This window comes from Oncorhynchus keta, chromosome 9 (genome assembly GCF_023373465.1).
Source record: "Oncorhynchus keta strain PuntledgeMale-10-30-2019 chromosome 9, Oket_V2, whole genome shotgun sequence".
Lineage (NCBI taxonomy): Eukaryota > Metazoa > Chordata > Actinopteri > Salmoniformes > Salmonidae > Oncorhynchus > Oncorhynchus keta.
Window position 1 is genome coordinate 46,085,577 of NC_068429.1, and position 16,173 is coordinate 46,101,749.

Sequence of the window (16,173 nt, forward strand, 5' to 3'; positions counted from 1 at the left end):
GATTTTTGAGAATGAAAACCTGACCAAATGTTCTAAAAAATCTAGAAGATTTAGGAGAAAATAACACATGTCACTGTGAAATCTGCAGTAAATGCATTTTGCACTATATTTTAAGTCTATTTTCTTTGCTGTTACAGTAAATCTATCCAAATCAATGTTAGAAGACAATGGCATGCTAATTTAAAGATGGCTAGTCATAATTAGCCTGCTTCTGTATGGAATGCGGGCGCATTATGGGACTCGGGCCAGGTCATTAATATATATATATTTTTTAAATGGGTCTACCAAATCATGTGCTGGTTTCACCAACTGAAAAAGTTGGTAGCACTTGGTAGTACAAGTTAGTGTTGAACCCTGCACACACACACTTGTATCCACATATGCTCCTTTGAGACCCCTCTTCCAAAGTCACTAAGATCTCTTCTAGCCATGGTAGACAAAATAATGGGCAACGGGGCATTTTTATACATGACCATGATGGGATGTTAATTGCTTAATTAACTCAGGAACCCTAACTCTGTGGAAGCATCTGCTTTCAATATACTTGTTTTCTTTATTTTATTTTGGAAGTTACCTGTATTACTTCGGTCATAATATTGCCTTGAATGTGTATTTATGCGAGTGTTGGTGTGCTTATTTAAAAGTAATGCAGTTGCTTTGGTCATGTATTGGCTTGCTTATAATTTTTGGTTAGTGTGCTGGTTAGTGTGCTTACATGAACTGTTGGGACATGCCTTTGGTCATAATATTGGCTTGTATGTGTGTTTTTATGTTAGTGTTGATTGGTGGGCTTAAATGAACTGGTGGTACATGTGTGTGACCAGAAATCAGAGGCTCATCCATCCTTCCTAACTGTCATGGCTGTTGTGACTGTCACTGTGAGAGGCTGCTCTTTTCCTCAGTGGTAGTCAAGGCCGCTGCTACGTCTCTATAGCGGATGTGTCGCAAGGCACGACTGGTGTCACAACTGTTGTCACCTGCTGTGACTTGTTTCTGTGAGTGTCTGCTTTGTTGGTGTTCTTATATGACCTGGTGAATACCAGAGATCAGAGCAGAGGCTCATCCATTCTTCCTGGCTGTGGTAACTGTCTGACTGTGAGAAAAGACAATTAGTCAAGGCTACTGCGTGTCTCTATAGCGGATGTGTCACGAGTCATAACTGCTGTCTCCCTGAAGGGGCCAATCAGTCTGAGGACAAGCCGAGGGGCCACAGGACATCTCTATGTCACAGGATGTCCACTGTCTGTAGCCTTGGCAAAGCCACCTAGCCACCAGTTTTTATTACAGGGTTGTTTACTATGTCCACTATGTCTCCCCCCAGTCTATAGATAGTGGTACTACGGACTTAATGCGATATCCAACCAAATCAGTTTACGTTAACAATGAGCATATTTGACACAATGGAATGAAAGTGCCTGATTTTCATGTTTAGTATTTGTGTTAATTACAATGCCTAGATTTCTCTTGTCTTGATAAAGGAAAAATACAAATCTCAACCAGTGAATAATCTTCATTTTCTTTTTCCTCCCTTTCCAGTCAGCTGTTCATCTGGCAGGCCCACAATACTTTGTTCATGATTCGCTGCCTTCTCAAAGTCTTCATCAGGGAGATGACAGAGGAGGAGCTGCACTTACAGTTCTCCTACCAGGAGAGGGTGCCAGGCTCCTGTGGTGAGTGAGAGAAATCCCTTCATCCCTCGCTTCAGACCTGTATTCCTTTATCCATCCCTCCACGCATGCACACGCACACACATGCGTCCCTCCACCTCCAAATCCATCCCCCTTTTCAATACTGAAGCACAGCCAGGACAGTGTGTCATTGCAGACGGGAGAGTGGAAGAGAGCAGTTGGTGTGGGAATTGGGAAATGTGTCTCTTTTTATAGTAAAACCAGTGAGGAAAAGAGTAAACATCTTGATCAAGTAAAAGATTAGGAAATGATGTGAGTTACTCTGAGGTAAATGGTGAATTTCACAGAACACATACAGAGACTGACAAAGTCTTAAACATACAGTCTGAAGCACAGGAGGCTGCTGAAGGGAGGACGGCTCATAATAATGGCTGGAATGGAGTGAATGGAATGGTATCAAACACATGGAAACCATATTTTTGTGTTCGATACCATTCCATTTATTCCGTTCCAGCTGGTCCTCCACAATTTAAGTTGCCACCAGTCCCCTTTGGCCTGAAGGTGCCACACAGTGACCTTCGGTTGTTATGGCTGGCTTTTTCTTTCATTTATCCCTTTGCCAGTAAGAGTAAATTATGGGGGAGACAGGGTATTTGTTTTACTCAATGCCTATGAGCAAGAAATAATTTACGCTGATCACATATCCTAGCTAACCATCTAGCTAACCGTCTGATGTGATGGTGAGGAAATCATCTTGTATAGTGGGACATTTTTTGCTTTTCGGTAAAACCAAGTAGAGAAAGGGGTAAACATCCTAGTTTGTATAGTGAATTATTGGGAAATGACATTGTGTGTTTTACTTTGACCTATGAAAAAGAAAACAACATTTGCACAGAGTGCACACACACCAGGATCTCCGTTAGGAAAATGTGGTGCTGTGCAACATGACATGGAATATTTTAATATACCGGTCATTTGAGAAATACATTTACCAGACCCATATGCATTGGGTGTGTAACCCATTTGGGCGTCCGACCACAGTGCTCAGAATGACAGAAGTCACTTTTCGATTATGGTGAATCATTTTAACAGAACATGTAATGAAGCAGCCAACAAAACATAATTTTCAAACATTTGCCAAAACTCTATTCTAAACAACGCACCTGATGAGAGCGGTTCCATATGTATCAAAATCTCCATTCAAAACTTAGAAAGAGGTCGGAATCTAAAGATGCATCAACAAGGATGGGTTTCTAATATGACTAGGATTGTGGCTTTGGCTTCTGGACAAGGAAAGAAAGTTAACGTGAAAAGTCTTTCATAAATTTTCCAAAGTTATATAATTACTCCTGTCTATACAGAAATACATCAAATCAGTCAAATACTTCACCAGAAAGCGTAATTTAGCGACAGCGGAATCAAGGATCTATATTTAATTTTCTATTGTTTTTGTTGTTGTTGCTGATTGTTTCAAGCTACAAGCTTGTAGGCCTATGCCTATTTGGGAGGCCCGCAATTTGGGCAGAGCAAGTGGCAATAGACCGAGCTGAATACTGAGTGGTGGCTGTCAGTGAAAAGCATCTAAAATATGTGTGAAGATAATGTCTTGAGTATAATTTAAAATGTTGAGACAAGAAGAAGGGTAGAGACGAGTCTCAGCTGTCTCCCGCCAATTCTTGCGCATTCATTGTTTAATTGTGTGAATTGTGTGCACTTTGATTGTTTTCATTTTTTTTAAATTCCCTGTTACATGTCACCAGTAGTAAATGTATGTAACACGGAATTGATAAAAATAGTAGTTCAAGACGTATAGAAAGGGAGGTAGACGCGCTGAGTGGAGAGATGAATACAATTGAAAGAACCTGAATTGATCATATTTTCTGCAGTTTTTATTTGTCGACTTCATGTATTTTGTTTTAGTTGACAATGGAAGTTCGAGGCCTACTGCTGCATTGGCCTATAGACTGAGTTCAAAGCGCTCATTTCTATAACCGCCAATGGATCGCGGTGTATCAATGTGTCTATATGACAGAGGCTGGTGCTCTCACATTAGTTTAATTGAAACTTTTAGATTTTTACCATTTGAATTCAGATTTTTATGATTTACCATGTGACAATGATTTTGACAAACAAAAATGTTATTATTGAAATTAAACTGTTCCACAAATGCGCATATGAAAATCATAACTGGCACTCAGATCGGTAGAAATGGTAGGATAAATTATTCGCTTCTCCAAACTTGAACAGGTCTTTATAAAATAATTGCATCCACTTTTCCATGGTCGGATTTGCCTATAGGCTACTTTGAAAGAAGGTATGACATGCCTCATAATATCAAGTAAAGGATTCAGGTTTCAAACAATTAAGTAGGCCTATGTTTTCAAAATGCGTACTGCCTCTAGCTCACATTGTGAAGTGCTGGTGACACGCTGATAGCCTGTTGCCTGCACTTAAATGATGAATGGAGGCATGTTTCAATTAGGTTACCAGTTGACAAATAAAAATAGTAGGCCTAGCTATTTTTAATCGTGGCCATGAAAACAGATTAACACGATTGCATTTAGAATGCTTGTACATGAATGGGCTTATAAAAGCATGTTTTACTTCAGCAGCATCCTGCTGAGGAGCTGCAGGAGAAATCCCGCTCAGAATATACTCTTTATGCTGTACACGTGTGATAGGTGTGTTGATAAATGATATGGGCTACATGATGACTAACAAAGATACACAAACGCCAATTTAACCTGTAGACGATAAGCATGACGGGTGGCAGGGTAGCCTAGTGGTTAGAGCGTTGGACTAGTAACCGGAAGGTTGCAAGTTCAAACACCCGAGCCGACAAGGTACAAATCTGTCGCTCTGCCCCTGAACAGGCAGTTAACCCACTGTTCCTAGGCTGTCATTGAAAATAAGAATTTGTTCTTAACTGACTTGCCTAGTTAAATAAAGGTCCATTAAAAAAAAATGTTTTGCCTCCACTAGTATTTCTCCATCAATTAATAAAAAGCATTATTTTGCAATTAAATTTTTTTCCTCCCGGTCATTTTGGTCGGCAGCAGTTTTATTTATCGGCTTTTCATTTTTCTTATCGTCCGATAGCCAGCTAACGGAAACCGTAATGTAGAGACTGATGTCTTAATCACACACACTCTGAAGCTGCTACACACTTAAGCCTATGTGAACTGTGGTTCCTTCATTCATCCCTTTGCCAGTTCAGTCACTCCATTTCCTCATCTGGTATTGTCTTCAGTGGCTGCTGGGTAGGTCACCCTTCCAGAGAGAGGGGGAGAGAGAGGGAGACATGGAAAAACGGCATCACATCCCATCATCAGAGTTAATATCGGCTCTGTAGTCTAGATTGGGTTCCCATTTAAGCCCTTGGCTCCCAAGGGTTGGACTGACGTTGGTGGGAAAAGCTGGGGAAGGGAAGAGAGGGGGACATTAGTGGGAAGAAAAGACAGGGAAGAGGGAGGAAGGGAGGGACGTTAGTGAGAAAAGATGGGGATGTTAGTAGGACGAAGATAGAGTGGAGGGCTGGAAACGCTTAATTGGAAGTTGTTGGAGACGGAGGAGGAGATGGTGCCAACAGGCTGTCTTCACCCTCCACTGTCTCTTTCAATTCTTCTCTCTCCCTGGAGGGGGAGAGAGAAGGAGAGGGATGGAAGAAGGACGTGAGAGATAGAGGAGAGAGAGGGATTTCAATGGCGTATTGCTAGGATTTGCAGAAACCAAAACTGAGACAGAGCAGTTGTTTTTATTCTTGTGATTTCTGTTGTTTCTCTGTTGGTGTTCACAGATTGATACTGTAAATGTGTAGACGGGGAATAGTCTTTTAGTCACAGGAGATTAAACATGGAGAGAGTAACGTTGAACATGTATAATGCATTATAATAGTGTTTGCTACTTGTGTTCATTACAAGACCCATTTGAAGTGTAAAGATATCAAAACATATAATATATAGCATAGATATACAGCATAGACTGTGTGATATTCAGCAACCTCTGTATTCAACCTTATTAGGTAAACACTGTATGAACATTTGCCATGATAAAATGATGTACAAGAGATGTTTCATCCCTGTTGGCTTTGCCAATGAAAATAGACTAGTCTAGTATATATACACTCATTTACTGGGTACACCACACAGTTCACAAAAATTAATCGCTCCCAAAGACAATCACGTGGCCGTGGCTTGCTGAAAAAAGCAGGCGGACCGGCATCGAGACATTCATTTACTGTTTGAAAGTTAGATTGAAAGTTAGAATAGTCAAAAGGAGTGACCTAAGTAACTTTGAGGGAGGTGTGATCGTCGGATCCAATATCTCAGAAACTGCGGCTTTTCACGCATGACAATGTCTAGGGTTTACCGAGAATGGTGCGACAAACAAAAAACATCCAGTCAATGGCATTCCTGTGGGTGAAAATAGCTCATTGATGAGGGAGGTCGAAGGAGAATGGAAAGAAGCGTGCAGGCCACAAACGGACAAATCACAGCGCAGTACAACAGTGACGTGCTGAACAGAATCTCAGACTCGTTGATCCTTGTTATGAGTGGGCTATAGCAGCAGTCGACCAGACCGGGTTCCACTCATATCAGTTAAAAACAAGAAGTGGCTCCAGTGGGCTCGCAATCACAAACAGTGGACTATTGGGAAGTGGAAAAACATTGCCTTGTCCTGCGAATCCTGCTTCCTGTTGCGTCATGCTGATGACAGAGTCAGGATATGGTATTCACAGCTTGAGTCCATGGACCAATCCCACCTGGTGGTGTGACCAACACCCCTGTGGAACGTTTCTGACTTGTAGAATCCATGTGCTGTAGAATTCAAGCTGCTCTGGAGGCAAAGGGGAGTCCGACACAGTACTAGATGGGTGTACCGAATAACCTGGCCACTTAGTGTATATTTAATCAGTATCAAGGCCATGCGTCCTATGGAGCCTTCCCACTGTGCCTTGTGTTCTTCTTACGTGTGTTTGTGTTTGCCTGTCAGCTTGGGTTGCACTCACCACAGCTTCCCATTGAACCCAAATGGACACAGTGGTCTTTTTACTGTGGTAAGGGCGTGATTTTAGCTACTGGCTGATCTAATTGAAACTGGGGTGAAAGCAGAAACAGGCTAGGTAATTGGCTTAACCCTAGTCTCTCTCTTGCTCTCTCCAGACACAGGGAGCGAGGTACTGCTGGAAGAGCTGATGTGTAACCTCGTATACCTGGTGGTGGAGGTTCCCCTGCTGTGAGTATACCTCTCCTGGGGGAATGGGATAAGGTGGTTAGAGGGAATGGCATAGAGGGAGGGGAGCAGATTGAGGTGTGGTAAGTCTGGACCCTCTGTGACGACCTCCACGTGCTTTAATGATTACACGGACAGTGACAAGTGAAAGGCCAGCTCTACACACTACAGGTTCTCTGCGCCTACTATATCACCAGTTAGACTCGTAGCATTTTATACCTCTCCCTTTTTCATATAAAACCTGACACCATAATCTGGTCCTAATGGCACTGTCTGTTGAAGTATCAGTGGTGGCTTTGGACCCCAGACAGGGGCAGATGGTGGTAGACCGAGGTAATATGATCCTGTGTCCTGCCCCATCTCATTGAGCTCCACTGTGAATGCACAAGGTCCTCTGGTGTCACACCAAGGACACCGTCTTTTGTTTTTGTCTTTCTATTCACCTACTCATCTTGCATCTCTGACTGTTTGCCAGCCTCTCTCTCTCTCTCGCTGTCTCTCGCTGTCTCTGTCTCTCTCTGTCTCTGATAGAATAGAGGTCTCTGGCAGAGGTTCAGAGGCAGAGGGTCACTGGATCTCTGTGTTCCCATTGCAGTGCGGTCTCATGGTCCATCTGGTGGGGTGGACACACTCCTTCTCTCACTCCCACACACACCTACACACAGTGAGGCTGTTGAGAGACACTGAGGGTTAGTTCGGGAGGGTCAAAGGGAGAGGAAGGCGGTGAGGGGAGAGGGGCCCTTGGATGGCTGGATTATAGTCCCCTGTTTGGGGGTGGGACATGCAGCCAATGCCCTGGGGAGGGAGCAGGGAGAGCGGATGGTCAGTGTGCATCTTCAGCGGCATTCCAAATAGCACCATATTCCTTATATATAGTTCACTACTTTTGACCTGAGCCTTACGTCTTTGCTGTGCTGATTGGGCATTTCGCTCCGGCTCAGGGGCTTTGTTGGGTTCTGTGGCGCCGGGCTGGTCGTGGTGAGTCGGCCCAGATCTGGCCCGGCATTGCTGGTGGCGCTGGTGTACATTTCAAAGGCATTTCTCCGCTACTCCTCTGTCTTCGCCTTTGTACCTTTCCAACACGCAGCGGTGTGTGTACGCGCACACATGCTTATGCCTGCGCCTGGATGTGTCTTTGTGTGTAAGTTTATCAAACAGTCAGCAGTACACTCATTTCTATGTCTATTTCTTTTGCCTTTAGTTTTCATGGTCGACATTTCTATGAGTTTTTATTTAGGCCTGGCTACACCTATTATGCCATTCACTTCTGAAGGTCTGTCAATGTGCCTGTGCTGAAAGCATGAGTCTCCTCCTTTGTCTGTGTCGTGTGTATGGCCATGCTCCAGGCCAAGACTGCCTCTCTCCCTCACACTCTATATAAAAGCATCGGCATGGCGATCTCCATGTCCCATGGAATGTTCTCAGGACTTCCTTGTCTTCCGTTCCTCCTCCATGTGACCGTCATGCCTAGAACCTATGAACCGTGATGATGATGAGGATAGTGATCGAGGAGTGCATGACGGTAACCTTACTCTTGAGTTGAACACACTCGTAAACACTTTGCAATGTAAGTGTCTTATTCAACTCTCCTTGTAGTAACTCGATCAAAGGCAAAAGGAGGACTGACGGATGTTAATTACTCTTGTTTACATGAGAGCCATTCCAAGGCAAATGTTGTTTGAGGTTTGAAATAAATGATTGACAGGGGTTTGAAACAAACACGTCTCTCTGTCTCTGTTCAGCATTTCATTCCGTTCTTCATTGTTTTGAAGCTCCACAACATCCTTTTTTTCTTTTGGCTTTGTTGCCGTCGGCCCGTTTCCTATCTACGTGCTCCGAGTAGAGAGGAGAGGGAAAGAAAGCCTGACCTTTTGGTAGAATTCAAGAATTTATCCCATTTTTAAAAACATTTAAGAATGTTTAGAAAAAGCTTTTGAGAGTTGACCAGTGATGTACTGCAGCAATCAATATATGATTGATTGATTGAACTCCTTTTGTTTAGGATCCATCACTTGTTATCAACATTTATCCAATAAAACAATGTAGGCCTGACTAGAACAGTCACCTAGGACAGGCACCTAGGACAGGCACCTAGGACAGGCACCTAGGACAGGCACCTAGGACAGGCACCTAGGACAGGCACGCAGCATTTGGAGATGTTTTCCATGGTCGCTTGTGTTACACTGAAAAAGAAAATAAACATCTAAAGGGCACAGATGTTTTATATACAGTACAGACTGTATAATCTGTGTGTGCCAGTTGGTCTGATTAATGCCAAGAGGAGATCAATTCCTCCCACTACCTGTGTGTGTGTGTGGTGGTGGGGGGACACAAGGGTGTTGGTTGTGTCAGTTGAATAGCCCCCCCCACAGTGGTAAAAATAGAACCCTGAAAGTGAAAGGCATCTGTGGCGTGACATCACAGGCTGCGGAACTGGAAGAGCGGGGGGACAGGAAGGAGAGGCACAATGGGGGGGTTCAGAGTGTGAGAGACAGGGATCAAGAAAGCGAGAGTAGGAGGGACAGAAAAAGAGAGCGAGTGAGGAAAGACTGGTGGTGACACTGATGCTCAAAGACCATGGGTCTCTCTCTCTGTCATGACCAGTGTCACTAGACATATTAATCGTATCACACAAGGATTCTCAATCTGTTAGTCACTGCATGTGGGCCAATTCATGAGATGAGAGAGAGCAGCTCATGTCCTCCTCAGTACACACCAGTTTCATTCAGAATACTGTGTTCCATGTGTGTTTCCTGTCAACTGTACAGGCTTGAGCACAAGATATTGAATACGTATTTTCAACCCCCCCAAAAAATATTTTCAATGTCTTGGTTTTTGTGCAGCACGATCACCTTCGTGCTGTCTGTCTGTCTGACTGACTGACTGACTGACTGACTTACTTACTTACTTACTTACTTACTTACTTACTTACTTACTTACTTACTTACTTACTTACTTACTTACTTACTTACTTACTTACTTACTTACTTACTTACAGGGACATCACGTACAGTATCCTGTTTGAGGCTGTGACCACCATGCTGGTGCTGCTGTCCTACCAACTCTTTCACAAGGAGATCCTGAGAGACGGACTCATCTACCAGTACCTGATGAAGGGGCGATGGTGAGTGGAGAGATGGTGACGCACACATACACACCCGACTGTGAGTGAAGGCATTTGAATGAAATACTATTTCAATCCAGGTCTGCTACTGTGTATACTTAAACACATATGGGTCTGCGACTGTCGTGACTCCCGTTCACTCTTATTCGGCATAATCACGACCTAAATGTAACCTTGGCAAGCGAGTCTCTACAATGACACAATCACATGATCCTAACTAAGAAACTTTAGCAGGAGTCTCCATGAGTCCTTGGAAACATGTTACAGATTGTTCCAGACAGGGTTCCGAGTAACATTATCAAGGTCCGAGTAATGTTCTCACGTTCCACGGAAAGTGGTCCAGCCAAGATGTCGGTCTCTGCCACTAAGGAGCCAGTCATCTCCCTGGTGGGTCTGGAGGAGTGCATCCCAAATGCTACCCTATACCCAATATAGTGTACTACTTTTGGCCAGGGCCAATAGGGACAGACCCTACTCTGTCTGAGGTTCAGTGGGAGGCTGGCCAGGGCACACAAGAAAGCTGAGCTTCTGCCTCAGCCAAAAACAAGGCCCACAAAAACAAACACCAGTTGTTTTTCTAAGCGCTCCACTACCCTCGGTCTCGCGCACATGCAACACACATGCAGCACACGGTCTCCCTCTCTCACACACACACGCACGCACACACACACACACACACACACACACACACACACACACACACACACACACACACACACACACACACACACACACACACACACACACACACACACACACACACACACACACACACACACACACACACACACACACACACACACAATAGAGTTTGTGTTTCTCTCCTCACATTCAAACAGAAACGGAAGCCCACCGCTGCTTTTCTTGGGACGTTTTCCCATATCTGTCCAACGTTAAAACAAGAAAATAGGTTGGTTTCCCACAAAAACATCCAAAAACAGTATACACTTATTATTCACAGAAAGGACAGTCATCCTCTCACCTGAGTCCTGACATATTTTAATAATAGATTTTTTTTGTTGAGAAATTTCCACTCTCTTTTGCTCACAATAAATGTGTGGGTAAACAACTTGTCACGCCCTGACCTTAGAGCTTTTTACGTCTCTATTTTGGTTTGGTCATGGTGTGATTTGGGTGGGCATTCTATGTTCCTTTTTCTATGTTTTTGTGTTTCTTTGTTTTGGCCGGGTATGGTTCTCAATCAGGGACAGCTGTCTATCGTTGTCTCTGATTGGGAACCATACTTAGGTAGCTTTTTCCCACAGGGTTTTTGTGGGTAGTTAATTTCAGTTTTTGCACCTTACAGGACTGTTTCGATTATTATTTTTGTTATAGTGTTCAGTTTTAATAAAGAAAGCATGAACACTTACCACGCTGCGCTTTGGTCCGATGATTCCTCATCTTCCAACGACGAATATCGTTACACAACTGTTACAGGTGAAATGGTCAATTATTAGTAATTTCATTGTTTCTGAAAATAGATGGCATAGGGGGTGGAATATGTCATTTTTTATTCAACGGGTGGGTTTAATCCTGAATGCTGATTGGTTAAAACTGAATTCCAGCCGGTGTCTTTGCCGCAAGTTACCACCGGCTAAATCTATGACGTTAAAATGTCAATTTACTCTTCGCAATCCACCCTCTCATTAGCCCAGACAAGCAATTTATAAACTTGATCTCCACTATAAAAAGCATCTTGACATGATCTCACTATTCCTTTTAGACTAACATTTAGTTTTCAACAGCAGAGATTTGTATAAATATTGCTGTCTGTCTCTTCGACATTTACAGCATTGTATCAATATTCAAATTGGATCTCCAGCTGTCCCATAGTAATGAACGTGTTGTGAGTCGAGACGAGACAGGCAGACAGGCAGCGTTTCCCAACCATTCGGAGTCATGAATCAGCTGTCATAGTTTTTATGGATATATACAAAGAAATGTTAATTGAAAATAAGGTACAGGAAACGAATTGCAGCTAGTTTGCGGTCTTTCCAGCTTCAGTTTTTAATGATTGTTAGCTGTGTTGTTGTCTCGCTTCTCTGAACAACAGTGTCCTTGACGAGAGAGCACATTTTCTATGCCAGGTGAAATCACGCCTCATTAGCTCATTGTTATGGATGTATCCAAATAAATGTCTCTAGAAAACAGCTTAAACACATGCAAATGAAGTTACTTTGTAATTCTGGCTGAACTTTGTGACTAAGTTAGCCGTAGTTGGCTAGCTAGCAAGCAAGGGATAAGAACCTTGCCAGCTACTATGGCAATGGAACATTTAGAATGAACGACTGGGTCGCATCCATTGATACAGAACAAAAAGACTGAACAACTGGTTTGTGAACAACTGGTTACCGCAAGTCGCAAAGTTAACAGGCGCTGCCTCCACTTTTCCAGCACCATTTCAACATCATAAAATCACCTATGCGTAGTATAATACAGTGACAACGGAAAGATGCCAAAACCGATTTAGTCCATTCAACTTAAGCTAAATATGTAGCTGTCTATGGTTCTGATTTCTATGTGTTGAACTTCCTTCTTCTCAGGGCAGGGGTGCAATTACTAAATGAATGGTTGGATCATAATCACCAATATATTCATTGACCAGTACGGAGAATTAAGTAAAACCACAAACCCAAATAACTATCACCATACATGGCTAATTTAGGAATGAACCTATTTTAGCTAGCCACCGGAAGAACACAACGAGATGCAACAATTCAAGTTGTTTCTCTCAATGACGCATGCTGTGGATGCCATTTGATAGGAATGATGCCAAATCCAAACTGGCTTCCCTTGACACTTTATTTTGGTGCATTAGGACCATTCACAGTTGAGCTCACTCAGTTTAGCTCAACGGTGATTGCCTCTTATTTCATACTTTTTTTGTCAAGGGGCTCGCAGGCTTTCCTTGCATTCAATGCTACAGGCGGAAACAATGTCATACTCTTTTAGACCAGACAGCATCAGATAGATGGCTTACACATACAGAGACAGAGGGGCACTGTTGTGCTCGTTCAGATGCTTTCTCCGGTGAGACACATTCAACCTCTTGCGAATTGAATGAAAATTATAAAACACAGAGAGACTAAAGATACATTATTTTATGTTTTTATATTTTTTCTTGGGTACATTTTTTGGGGAAGCCTGGTTTTCCTTGGCATCCATGAATACAAGGTGCTGGCTTGTGTGTTGACTTAGTGTCACTAATTGTCTCGTTGTCTATGTCTCATCCTCCCCAGTTTGTCCCTGACCAGTCAGTTGGTGAAGACTCTGCTGTATAACTTCATCAGACAGGAGAAGTGTCCGCCTCCTGCCACACACATCTTTGAACAGCAGTCTGACAGAGGAGGCCTGCTCTACGGACTTGCCTCGGGAGTAGCAAGTAAGTAACAACAGGTGCACAGACAGACAGGCTAATTACTTATACACACACATACTGTACCAGTCAAAAGTTTGGACACACCTACTCATTCAAGGGTTTTTCTTTATTTTTACTATTTTCTACATTGTAGAATAATACTGAAGGCATCAAAACTTTGTAATAACACATATGGAATCATGTAGTAACCAAAATGGTGTTAAAAAATCAAAATATATTTTATATTTGAGATTCTTCAAAGTAGCCACCCTTTTCTTTGATGACAGCTTTGCACACTCTTGGCATTCTCTCAACCAGGTTCACCTGGAATGCTTTTCCAACAGTCTTGAAGGAGTTCCCACATACAGTATCTGACCGACCAGCTCAAACCGGTCGTATGTAGCAACATTTGAAATGTTTTTTTATTTTTACATTGGATAAAAGTAGATACTCAGAGCTACAAAATGGTATATCATACACAAAATCAAATCAAATCAAATGTATTTATGTAGCCCTTCATACATCAGCTGATATCTCAAAGTGCTGTACAGAAACCCAGCCTAAAACCCCAAACAGCAAGCAATGCAGGTGTAGAAGCACGGTGGCTAGGAAAAACTCCCTAGAAAGGCCAAAACCTAGGAAGAAACCTAGAGATGAACCAGGCTATGAGGGGAGGCCAGTCCTCCTCTGGCTGTGCCAGGTGGAGATTATAACAGAACATGGCCACGTAGTTCAAATGTTCATAAATGACCAGCATGGTCAAATAATAATAATCACAGGCAGAACAGTTGAAACTGGAGCAGCAGCACGGCCAGGTGGACTGGGGACAGCAAGGAGTCATCATGCCAGGTAGTCCTGAGGCATGGTCCTAGGGCTCAGGTCCTCCGAGAGAGAGAAAGAAAGAGAGAATTAGATAGAGCATACTTAAATTCACACAGGACACCGGATAAGACAGGAGAAGTACTCCAGATATAACAAACTGACCCTAGCCCCCCGACACATAAACTAAGACAGGAGGGGTCAGGAGACACTATGGCCCCATCCGATGATACCCCCGGACAGGGCCAAACAGGAAGGATATAATATAACCCCACCCACTTTGCCAAAGCACAGCCCCCACACCACGAGAGGGATATCTTCAACCACCAACTTACCATCCTGAGACAAAGCCGAGTATAGCCCACAAAGATCTCCGCCACGGCACAACTCAAGGGGGGGGGGGGGCAACCCAGACAGGAAGATCACATCAGTGACTCAACCCACTCAAGTGTCGCACCCCTCCAGGGACGGCATGAAAGAGCACCAGTAAGCCAGTGACTCAGCCCCCGTAATAGGGTTAGAGGCAGAGAATCCCAGTGGAAAGAGGGCAACGGGCCAGGCAGAGACAGAAAGGGCGGTTCGTTGCTCCAGAGCCTTTTCGTTCACCTTCACTCTCCTGGGCCAGACTACACTCAATCATATGACCCACTGAAGAGATGAGTCTTCAGTAAAGACTTAAAGGTTGAGACCGAGTTTGCGTCTCTCACGTGGGTAGGCAGACCATTACATAAAAATAGAGCTCTACAGGAGAAAGCCCTGCCTCCAGCTGTTTGCTTAGAAATTCTAGGGACAATTAAGAGGCCTGGGTCTTGTGACCATAGCGTACGTGTAGGTATGTACGGCAGGACCAAATCAGAGAGATAGGTAGTAGCAAACCCATGTAATGCTTTGTAGGTTAGCAGTAAAACCTTGAAATCCGCCCTTGCCTTGACAGGAAGCCAGTATAGGGAGGCTAGCACTGGAGTAATATGATCAAATTTTGGGGTTCTAGTCAGGATTCTAGCAGCCGTATTTAGCACTAACTGAAGTTTATTTAGTGCTTTATCCGGGTAGCCGGAAAGTAGAGCATTGCAGTAGTCTAACCTAGAAGTAACAAAAGCATGGATAGATTTTTCTGCATTTTTGGACAGAAAGTGTCTGATTTTTGCAATATTACGTAGATGGAAAAAAGCTGTCCTTGAAACAGTCTTGATATGTTCGTCGTTTGTCAGAGGACAAACCATTCACAGAGACAAACTGATATCTTTCCGACAGATAAACCAGGCCAGAACTTGTCCATGTTTCCAATCTGTATAAAAGAATGTGGTGATCGATGGTATCAAAAGCAGCACTAAGTTCTAGGAGCACGAGGACAGATGCAGAGCCTCGGTCTGATGCCATTAAAAGTTCATTTACCACCTTCACACGTGCAGTCGCAGTGCTATGATGGGGTCTAAAACCAGACTGAAGCATTTCGTATACATTGTTTGTCTTCAGCAGGGCAGTGAGTTGCCGCGCAACAGCCTTTTCCAAAATTTTTGAGAGGAATGGAAGATTCGATATAGGCCGATAGTTTTTTATATTTTCTGGGTCAAGGTTTGGTTTTTTCAAGAGAGGCTTTATTACTGCCACTTTTAGTGAGTTTGGTACACATCCGGTGGATAGAGAGCCGTTTATTATGTTCAACATAGGAGGGCAAAGTACAGGAAGCAGCTCTTTCAGTAGTTTAGTTGGAATAGGGTCCCAGTATGCAGCTTGAAGGTTTTAGAGGCCATGATTATTTTCATCATTGTATCAAGAGATATAGTACTAAAACACTTGTGTCTCTCTTGATCCTAGGTCCTGGCAGAGTTGTGCAGACTCAGGACAAATGAGCTTTGAAGGAATACGCAGATTTAAAGAGGAGTCCGTAATTTGCTTTCTAATAATCATTATATTTTCCTCAAAGAAGTTCATGAATTTATTACTGCTGAAGTGAAGTCATCCTCTCTTGGGGAATGCTGCTTTTTATGTTAGCTTTGCGACAGTATCAA

At 43.2% G+C, this 16,173-nt stretch overlaps 1 protein-coding gene across 1 annotated transcript in view; it reads left to right on the plus strand.

The window, feature by feature from the left end:
• LOC118387944 (dymeclin) overlaps positions 1–16,173 on the plus strand; it is a 93,944-nt gene that overhangs the window by 23,581 nt on the left and 54,190 nt on the right. The window contains exons 5-8 of the mRNA XM_052524746.1: positions 1,537–1,670; positions 6,791–6,863; positions 9,859–9,984; positions 13,224–13,366. Of these exons, the coding sequence (XP_052380706.1) occupies positions 1,537–1,670; positions 6,791–6,863; positions 9,859–9,984; positions 13,224–13,366 (476 nt within the window). The remainder of the gene's footprint in view (positions 1–1,536; positions 1,671–6,790; positions 6,864–9,858; positions 9,985–13,223; positions 13,367–16,173) is intronic.